Source organism: Myotis lucifugus, unplaced genomic scaffold (genome assembly GCF_000147115.1).
Source record: "Myotis lucifugus unplaced genomic scaffold, Myoluc2.0 scaffold_66, whole genome shotgun sequence".
In the NCBI taxonomy this organism is placed as follows: Eukaryota; Metazoa; Chordata; class Mammalia; order Chiroptera; family Vespertilionidae; genus Myotis; species Myotis lucifugus.
In genome coordinates this window covers 5375141-5385928 of record NW_005871114.1, presented here as the reverse complement: position 1 = coordinate 5385928, position 10788 = coordinate 5375141, and the positions used below count along the sequence as shown (strand labels likewise).

The 10788-nt window shown below is 37.3% G+C and overlaps 1 protein-coding gene across 6 annotated transcripts in view; it reads left to right on the top strand.

Moving 5' to 3' along the window:
* The window catches only part of TNKS2 (tankyrase 2), a 55810-nt gene that overhangs the window by 26307 nt on the left and 18715 nt on the right, over positions 1 to 10788 (top strand). For 5 of the 6 annotated variants that reach the window (XR_001348490.2, XR_001348489.2, XR_002829586.1 and 2 more), the window contains exons 14-19: positions 1342 to 1487; positions 2360 to 2525; positions 4909 to 5128; positions 7712 to 7821; positions 8517 to 8705; positions 10499 to 10751. Coding sequence is in view for 3 of the 6 variants with exons in the window: in XM_023754918.1 (XP_023610686.1) it covers positions 1342 to 1487; positions 2360 to 2525; positions 4909 to 5128; positions 7712 to 7821; positions 8517 to 8705; positions 10499 to 10751 (1084 nt within the window). In the remaining 3 variants the exon portion in view is untranslated. The remainder of the gene's footprint in view (positions 1 to 1341; positions 1488 to 2359; positions 2526 to 4908; positions 5129 to 7711; positions 7822 to 8516; positions 8706 to 10498; positions 10752 to 10788) is intronic. The other variant, XM_014456969.2, reaches the window with a different exon arrangement.

Below are 10788 nucleotides of genomic sequence, written 5' to 3'. Positions count from 1 at the left end.
GAAGGGAGAGGGAGAGAAAGATAGAAACATCAATGATGAGAGAGAATCACTGATGGACTGCCTCCTGCACATCCCATACTGGGGATCGAGCCCACAACCCGCGCATGTGCCCTTGGCCGGAATCGAACCTGGGACCCTTCAGTCCACAGGCCGACATTCTATCCAGTGAGCCAAACCAGTAGCTTCATTTGACCTTTTTTGAGCACTGTGATTTATTATTGGTGTTGCTTTTATTCTCCAAATGTTTATACTTTTCATGCAAAATACTCTTGAGTGTTTTAGAAGGCAGCTATGCTCACCACTATACCACCAACGCTACTCTTGAGTGTTTTGAATGTGACTCTTATGGCCTTTTCTCACTAGGCTTTGTTACCTAAACCAAAGAACACAAAAAAATTATTTGATTGACTGTTTTCTTAATTCTCCCAGTTAAGAAACAATAACATTCTATAGTTAGTTCATTCCATGTAGTTCATTAATTTTCTACCAATGTAATTTCTTGGCTACCAGCATCAGCACTACCTAGAAACTTGTTAGAAAGGCAAATTCTCAGGTCCCAGCCAGCACACTGAGTTAGAAAATCTGGAGGTGAGAACCAATGAACATGAAAATTTGAGAATCATTGATCTAGAGCAGTAATCCTCAAACTTTAATGTGCTTACAAATCACCTAGGGATCCTATTAAAATGCTAGTTCTGACTCAATAGATGGGGTCTGAGATTCTGAGTTTTTAACACTCCGGTGTGGGGTGAATTTCCCGCCAAAATATAAGATGGCTCTGTCTTTTGGTTTTGTTCCATCCACCAAAAGGGTGGATTACAAACAAATATTTGGTAATACGCAGTTACAATCGGCCCGAGTTTACACGTTTCCCGCACTCCACCGCAAATCTATATGAACCGAGTTAAAGACGGCTCCCGCGGAGTACGCGCAATTCACGCGAGCCGACTTAACTCGTTTCCCCCACTCCAAGTGTTAATAAGCCTGGGGTGATACTGATTCTTTGATGATGCAGTATGCCTCTACATATATTTGCCAAAAATGCAAATTACAATTGCTGATAATTGATACTTAGATTACCTTTATGTAAGTAGTAATTGTGATCATGGTAAAATTTACCTACTAGTCTTAGCAAAAGATAATACAGGTACTAGAGATGGGAGGAACAGAGGGATTCTCAATAAATGACAAGATGAAATAAGAATAAAAAGCAATAGTTTCTGAGGATGCTAATTTGATGAGGCAAGAAAATAACTCAGACATTTGAAATTTCTACTAAATGAATGAAAATAAGAAACCAGAATAAGTTGCATTGTATGTATGCTGTGTTCCATCCTACAGAAATTGTGTACTGTTCAGAGTGTGAATTGCAGAGACATCGAAGGGCGTCAGTCTACACCACTCCATTTTGCAGCTGGCTATAACAGGGTGTCTGTGGTGGAGTATCTGCTGCAACATGGAGCTGATGTGCATGCTAAAGACAAAGGGCAAGTACCAGCCATTGCCATGGTCTCTTTCTTTTATCAGACCTTTTTAGGAAAATCTGAAAATATTTTTATGATAGTTAGTAGTTGTTTTATTTTCAGGGAAATCTATTCCCTAACATTAGCTTAAATATGGCTTCTTCATTTTAGTTAAGATTTTATGATGGTTAGCATTTACATACAGGCTTATTTGCATAATGCCTTATTTATATATATAAAAGCCTAAGCGACCTTTCGACTGGTAGCTATGACATAAACTGACCACCAGGGGGCAGATGCACAGGCATGGAAACATGGAACAGACTGATGAATCTCAGAGGGAAGAGGAGCGAGGGGAGGGTGGGAAGAGATTAACCAAAAATCTTATATGCATACTAGAGGCCCAGTGCACAGATTCGTGCACTGGTGGGGTTCCTTGCCCTGGCCTACGGGGACCAGGCCGAAACTGGCAGTCTGACATCCCCCAAGGGGTCCTGGATTACGAGAGGGCGCAGGCCAGGCCGAGGGACCCCACCGTGTACCAATCTGTGCACCAGGCCTCTAGTATTTTATACTAGTAATGACCAAGGAGATTACAATAGTGTGGTTGATTTAAAAAATGTTTTAATTTGCTTTGGTAATAATTTAAATTCTTCCAGTTTGTTTTAAAATTATTTTTCTTTAAAAATATACAATTCTAGGTATTTAATATATTCTCTGCAATTTTAACTATTCCTCCCTTGCCCCCCAAAATAATTCCATCTATGCTTTCATTAAATATTTAGGTTCTGTATAATCAGCATAATCTCTTTTACAGTTCAAGAAATTTATCGGCTATATGTAATTATTTAAATTAAAACATCTTTGTGTTGCATGGCTTACCTTTTTTTTTTCAGAGGCCTTGTACCTTTGCACAATGCATGTTCTTACGGACATTATGAAGTTGCAGAACTTCTTGTTAAGCATGGAGCAGTAGTTAACGTAGCCGATTTATGGAAATTTACACCTTTACATGAAGCTGCAGCAAAAGGAAAATATGAAATTTGCAAACTCCTGCTCCAGGTATATTTAAGCACTTACTGTTGACAGGGTGTATTACATAGAAAATGTTTAATATTTCTAATAATTCTAATATTAATTTAAACTAATAAAGGAATAGGAAGCAGTATCTAACTCTCTACCTAGATATCAGAATAAATGCCAGGAACATTATTTTAATATGAGTATGTTTACCACACATAGATTTATTACTTTATTTTATTTATTTAAATTTTTTTATTGTTGATAATACTGCAGTTCTCCATTTGCCCCCCCTTTGCCCACCTTCACCCAGCTCCCACCTTTCCCTCCCTTGGCTCTCACTACCCTATTGTCTGTGTCCATGAGCTATACATATATGTTCTTTAGCTTATCCCTTTACCTTCTTTATCCAGTCCTCTCCATCCCCCTCCTCTCTGACATTTGTCGGTCTGTTCCATGTAACCATGCTTCTGGTTCTAATTTGTTTATCAATTTATTTTGCTCATTAGATTCCACATATTGGTGAGATTATGTTTTTTGTGTTTTCTGACTGGCTTATTTCACTTAACATGTCCAGATCCATCTAGTATGCTGTCGTAAAGGATGAGGTTTTTTGAGGGGTTTTTTTAAATCCTCACCTGAGGATATTTTTTTCATTGCTTTTTAGAGAGTGTAGAAGGGATGGAGGGAGGGAGGGACAGAAAGAGAGAGAGAGAAACATAGATATGAGAGAGATACACTGATTAGAACCTGCAGCCCAGTTACATGCTCTTGACTGGGAATCAAACCCAAGACCCTTTGGTGTGTAGGCCAATGCTCTAACTCTTAAGCCACACCAGCCAGAGCAAGAGTTTTCTTTTTTACAGCCGTGTAGTATTCCATTGTGTAAATGTACCACAGCTTTTTTATCCACTCATCTGCTGATGGGCACTTGTCAGTCTGTTCCATGTTTCCATGCTTCTGGTTCTATTTTATTGATCTGGGCTATTTCCAGATCTTGGCTATTATAAACACTGCTATGAACATAGGGGTGCATATATTCTTTTTTTTTTAATATATTTTATTGAATTTTCACAGAGAGGAAGGGAGAGAGACAGAGAGTTAGAAATATCGGTGAGAGAGAAACATCAATCAGCTGCCTCCTGCACATCTCCCACTGGGGATGTGCCCGCAACCAAGGTACATGCCCTTGACCGGAATCAAACCTGGGACCTTTCAGTCTGCAGGCCGACGCTCTATCCACTGAGCCAAACCGGCCTCGGCCATATATTCTTTCTGATTGGTGTTTTGGGAGTGTTGGGATATATTCCTAGGAGTGGGATCACTGAGTCAAAAGGCAGTTCCATTTTTAATTTTTTGAGGAAACTCCATACTGTTTTCCACAGTGGCTGCATCAACATTGCATTAGGGTTCCTTTTTCTCTACAACCTTCCTCACCAGCACTTGTTCTTTGTTGATTTATCGATAGTAGCCATTCTAACAGGTGTGAGGTGATACCTCATTGTAGTTTTAATTTGCATCTCTCTGATGAATGTGATGTTGAGCATTTTTTCATATGTCTATTGGCCATCTGTATGTCCTTTTTGGATAAGTATCTATTCAGGTCTTTTGCCCATTTTTTAATTGGATTTTTTGTCTTCCTAGTGTTGAGTAGATTTATTATTGTATAAAGTCAACTATTGTTATATTAATAGTTTTCTGATTATGTTTTTTTCTTAGTACTTCAAAATAGTTGATGCATTATATAATTAATAAGCCAGATTTATTTATTTACTTAATTCTTTATTGTTGAAAGTATTACATATGTCCTCTTTTTCCCCCCATTGACCCCTTCCAGCCCGCCCCTACCCCCCTGGCCCTCACCACCCCATTGTCTGTGTCCATGGGCCATGCATATATGCATACAAGGTCTTTTGTTGGTTACCTCCCTCCCCCCACCTTTTCTGCTTCCCACCTTCCCTCTCCCCCCCCCCCCCCCCCCGCACCTTCCCTCTGAGAGTCTGCACTCTGTTCCATGCTTCCTTGTTTCTAAGCCAGATTTATTTGAATCTAATCAAATTGATAGTGCTGATTCAATACAGGTACCAGTGTACATATTTTACAGTAAAAACAAGAGTAAAGTTAAATTTATTTCAATGTTTGTGGAAACTAAAAATGGTATATTTGAAAATTAATTTATTTTAAAGTAGTTTAAAATTTTGACTAGTGTTGCATTATAAAACCCCAGTATATTTTAACTTCCTCTATATTCTTTTTATTATAATTTTCTGTATATTAAATTAAACATTGATAACAATCATGTTAACCTTTAAGGTAGAGTCTCAGTAGGCAATAGTTTTCTTTAGTATAGTTACATTGACTGTTTTCTTATTGACCAAGGACAAACCTAAGTCAGTTCCTCTTTGTTCTTTTTTCACATACCCAGCATGGTGCAGATCCTACAAAGAAGAACAGGGATGGCAATACTCCTTTGGATCTTGTTAAAGATGGAGACACTGATATCCAAGATCTACTGAGGGGAGACTCAGCTTTGTTAGATGCTGCCAAGAAGGGCTGTTTAGCCAGAGTGAAGAAGTTGTCTTCTCCTGATAATGTCAATTGCCGTGATACCCAAGGCCGACATTCAACACCTTTACATTTAGCAGGTAAGGGAATGGAGTTTCACAGATTTAGGCTGGTGAAACCTAAGACTCATTTTATCTGAGTAAAATATCTTCTACAAATAAATGTAAAGGGTTTAAATCAGAATCTCCTAATATCACTGTTACACTCTAGTGCAGTGGTCAGCAAACTTGTTAGTCAACAGTACAACGATTGAAATTTCTTTTGACAGCCAAATTTTTAAACTTAAACTATATAGGTAGGTACATTGTTATTAACTTAATTAGGGTACTCCTAAGGCTTAGGAAGAGCCACACTCAAGGGGCCAAAGAGCCGCATGTGGCTCGCTAGCCGCAGTTTGCCGACCACGGCTCTAGTGTATTTGTATAGGGCAGTGATGGTGAACCTATGACACGCGTGTCAGAGGTGACACGCAAACTCATTTTTTTGGTTGATTTTTCTTTGTTAAATGGCATTTAAATAGATAAATATCAAAAATATAAGTCTTTGTTTTACTATGGTTGCAAATATAAAAAAATTTCTATATGTGACACGGCACCAGAGTTAAGTTAGGGTTTTTCAAAATGCTGACACGCCGAGCTCAAAAGGTTTGCCATCACTGGTATAGGGCAACTATACGTCATGGTCAATCTAGTAGTAGTAGTTGAAAGAGGCTCTGCCAGTCACCATGTGTGCTTTGGAACCTTTATTTCAGGTCACCATATTTGAATCATCTTTGGTGAGTGAGTTTTAGGTACAGAAACTTGAAAAATATGCCTGCTTGACCCAGCTTTCCTCATGAGAAGCTAAAGCTTTTCATTCTTCTGATGATAGCTGTTAAGCACAAGCAGAAAAATAAATCTTAAAAGACTTTCAGAAGTTACATAAACCTCTCACCAAAGTTATTTCTTATATTAATTATAAAATACTACAGATTGGTGGCTTAAACAACAGAAATTTATTTCCTCACAGTTCTGGAGATCAAGATTTTAAGGATTGGATTCTCCTGAGGCCCCTCTCCTTGCCTAGCAGAGGGCCACCTTCTTGCTGTGTCCTCACATAGCCTTTCTTTGTTGTGAACACATCCCCGTCTCTCTCACTCTATCGGTCCCACTCTCCTTTTATAAGAAACCAGTCTGCTAGGATGGTCACATTCTAAGGTATACTGGTGCTTAGAGCTTCAATATAGGAATTTTGGAGGACACACTTGAATACATAATATGTTCTAAATTTTCACTCAAAATTGGCACCGTGCACCTTGTTTTTAGTGCAGGTATACAGCATTGTGGTTTCAGTACAGCTTTTTCAGCTACATTGAAGGTGCTAGAGAATGGGCCTTTAAAATCACTGAGCCACAGCTAATACTTCAGTGGATTTGTGTCCTACGCCTATATTACTCACACAACTTTCTCTAAAACATGTATTAAAAAAAGAAAAAAGTAAAAATCTATTCATTTCAGTCTCAGTATGAGTGTGTTCCTAGTGTTTAAGGGATAATTTTGATTAGATGTGATTTTTAACTTCTCGCCCCATGTAAGTTGGGACCCCACTCTCCGAGGAAAAGTATTACTCTATCTGTGTCTTTTCGAGAATTTTGGAAGTGATAAGCCACATGGTGATAAAAAGCTTTTCTGCTTCTACTGGCAATCAGGAGTTTCTAGTTCATATAAGACAAGAGTGACCCAACCTCTGATTTGAATTGTGCTGTGCATATTTATTTATATTAGCTTTTTAAATTTTTATGGAAGCTTATCTAGAACATTAACATCACTATTTAATTACGTTGTTTTTGTAAGTGGCAAATACGTTGTATGCACAGAATATTTTTGCCCACCTGGGCAGTGTTATACCTTGAGACCTAGAAGGGCTTGTACATTCAGTGCAACACTTAGCTTATAATAGTTTTGTAGGTTTGTCTTTCTTTGCTTGATTTTACTAAAATTGTTTTGCCTTAGATCCTTCAGCAAAAGGATAAAAACTACAATAAAAATTAAATGTAGATAAAATATTTTCAACTATTTTAAAGTTTCAAGTCATATCTGGTTTTATTTTGGCAAAGTTAACTTCCAGATTTGCTTTCAGCCTGTGAGTATGTGTCGGACTATACCGTAAGAGTATGTATTAAGATAGCTGACAGTTTCAAAGATGACAGATTATGGCATATTTATAAAATATTGTTTCACTTCATGGGTTTAGCAACACATAGGTTCTGCTGCCAGACTTGTAGAGATAAAAGCATGTTCCTGTGGCCTTCTGGGAAATCGGTGCCCTAAGACCCATGCTGGGTGCTGTCTCCTGCTCTGCATTGAGGTCCTAACTTAGCTTTTATATGATTGAATGCCTCTAACTCGCAGCCTTGGAGACCATGTATCTGAATTCTGGAAGTTGTATATAACAACATGAAGGCAGGGACTTTGGGAAGAAGGTTTTAAAAGATACAGTCATATCAGTCAGATTTCCTAAAATGAATATCATCCCTGAGAGCTTCCAACTTGAGGCCAGTGGGCAGATTTTATTTCAAAGATAAATTTTTTAATAGACTCCAAAGGGGAGTTTCATATTTCTATAATTGTATGTAACTTTTTATACTAACAATTAAAAGTAATTTTACTTCTTTTCTAAATCAGCTGGCTATAATAATTTAGAAGTTGCAGAGTATTTGTTGCAACATGGAGCTGATGTGAATGCCCAAGACAAAGGAGGACTTATTCCTTTACATAATGCAGCATCTTATGGGGTAAGTTCTTCCATGTTACCTTTAAAATCCTTTGAGATTTTCAAAGTGAAAATCAGTATTACAGTTTAATGGGAATTTAGCTTGACTTTCTCATTTTATAGAGAAGTAAATATGAGGGCTAAAGAGGTTAAATAACTTCCAAGTTTCAATTCTGAATCTATTGTAAGCCTGCTGTGAGATGTGCAGCACATTTGTCATTCATTTTACTATCTTACCACCAATCTTTTACTTTCACTAAGCTGTTGATTTATTTGTTGGTGCCTAGGAAACTCATTGGGATTCATAGGAATCTGTAGTTCAGATGCATTATTCCTGACTTTTTATAACCCTAAATGTTGCCACCAGTATTGACAATCTCCAGTAGTATAATTTGAATAATTGAGGAAGGCTGCTTATTTATAAATCATTGTTCAGCAGTTATAACATCTGAATAATTGAGAAATTATTAAAGTCATATTAGTTAGTTCACTTCTTTGTCAAATTCTTCATGTTTTCTAGATAATTTCTCAAGTAATTTAAATATCTACTGTAATTTTTAATTAACTACCTATACATTGTGATGTTGGGAAGAAACAGTTTTTCATTTCCAGGTTAAGTATGAATACATGGAAAAATAGGTATATAGGGCTAGTTACTTTTTAGGAACTAAAGTGTAATAAAATTTCAGACTGTAACAGGAATATTTTCTTTTACAGCACGTAGATGTAGCAGCTTTACTAATAAAGTATAATGCATGTGTCAATGCCACGGATAAATGGGCTTTCACACCTTTGCATGAAGCAGCCCAAAAGGGACGAACACAGCTTTGTGCTTTATTGTTGGCCCATGGAGCTGATCCTACTCTTAAAAATCAGGAAGGACAAACACCTTTAGATTTAGTTTCAGTAAGTGATGGGCTCTTTGAAAAATCTCAGTGCTTTTCTCGCTTTTCAAAATTCACTTGGTATATATAAAATGTCTTCATGGTGAATGTGTAAAATCTGTTTTTTAGCCCAATTTAATTGTAGAACATTTTTGGTATTAAAATATAATAACTAAATAATAGAATTATTAGTTATTGTGTTTTAAGTACTTTGGGAAATGGAAAAAAGAAGTATAAAGTATAACTACTTATATTAGTTGGGAACCAAAATAGGCACAAGCTCCCATTGAATACTGGCAGTGCATACAGGTGCAGGATAATACAGGACATGAGCCTTGAGGAATTTCCCTAGCTGGGAGCATTGCCCTCAGGTGCAGCCACAAAACCTGCTTCTAGATTCCCTCCCACACAACCTCATCCCAAAGTTCATATTTCTTCCCCAGTAGAGCTGTTCACGAAACAAGCTTGTTTCTCCATTTTTCTGTGGAAGTCTTTTCTTCCTCTCCTGAGGGAACTCCTGTAGGAGTCTCCATACTAGCCTCTACCTCTGCTTTGACCACTGTAACACAGGTACCTGTCTTGCCTCCACCACTGGGGATATTGACCAGAGCAGTGAGGGAAAGGAGAAGAAATTATTGAGGTAGGAAGGGAAGTCTCTTCTGCAGACTGCTTTCACTGAGAGAGATTCCATTGTTACAAGTTATATTGAAAAGCTAATTTAGTTGAAATACATTGGAGGTTAAATAGATTTTTCTCAGGTTGACAGCCCAACCATATTTGCAACTTTCTTTTCAGGGAAATGTCTTTCCCATTCCAAACTTCCTTAAAAGTCAACTTTTCTTGTTCAATCCACTCGTTTATCAGTCCACCAAATATAATTGACAATGAAACAAAGTGCTCTAGAGAACATGTGTGGGCTTTAGAGTTGAACAGACTGCCTTAGAATTCCACCTCTACCACTTCTAGTTAGTTGTACAATCTTGCAAGTTGCCTAACCTCTAAGCCTCAGTTACCTCATCTATAAATGGGGATAAAATATATTTGGTTAATATGAGATTTAATGTACTTAAAGTCCTTGGCATGTACCAGGTACATAAAAAGCACCCAAAAATAAATGGTGCTAATATTATTTTTAAATGTTATATACAAACCATGAGTCCCATGAGAGTCCTCAGACTCGGGGGGGGGGGGAACAAAAGGATAAGGATCGGGTAGTCAGTATAAATCACTAACCATGAAAACAAGTACTGATTTGCTTCTTGCTGAATGTTAATTACTTAGTGTCTTAATTGAGCATTATGAAAGAATGGTAATGTCACTAATTAAATTAACCTATCAGTAAATTTGGGGATATTTTTCAATTCTAGCGAATTTTATTAAAATAATTATCTTTGTTAACCCCCAAAAAACATTCAATATTGAGGAACAAATATCATTGAATATTTTCCAGTAAACAAACGATAATGATGTTTGCTAAAGTTTAATGTAGGTTAAATTACTTCTCTCACAGTAATTGCAAGTGTTAAAAGCTCTTACCTTTTTAAATTGATATTTTTCATTGTAGTATCAAAATTATGATTTTTTTAATGCTCTGCCACATTTGACAGTTTTGATTCTGTGTCTTGGAAGAATTATGTTTTATATTGAATAATAGTATAGCTGAATATCACTTATTTGCTTCACTTTTTAAAATAATCATTTTTATATTGAAAAGCAGTTCTAGAGCAAATATGTAGGGGTTTTGTCATTTGAAAATGCATTCTACTGGGTGTAGTAGAATTTTAACAGATTTCATCTCTCTGGCTTGTAACCTAGGCAGATGATGTCAGTGCTCTCCTGACAGCAGCCATGCCCCCTTCTGCGCTGCCTTCATGTTATAAACCTCAAGTGCTCAATGGCATGAGAAGCCCTGGAGTCTCTGCAGATGCTCTGTCTTCGGGTCCATCCAGCCCATCAAGTCTTTCTGCAGCCAGCAGTCTCGATAACTTATCCGGGAGCTTTTCTGAACTGTCTTCAGTGGTTAGTTCAAGTGGAACAGAGGGTGCTTCCAGTTTGGAGAAAAAAGAGGGTGAGATTTTATGAAAATACTTTCTAACTCACATTGT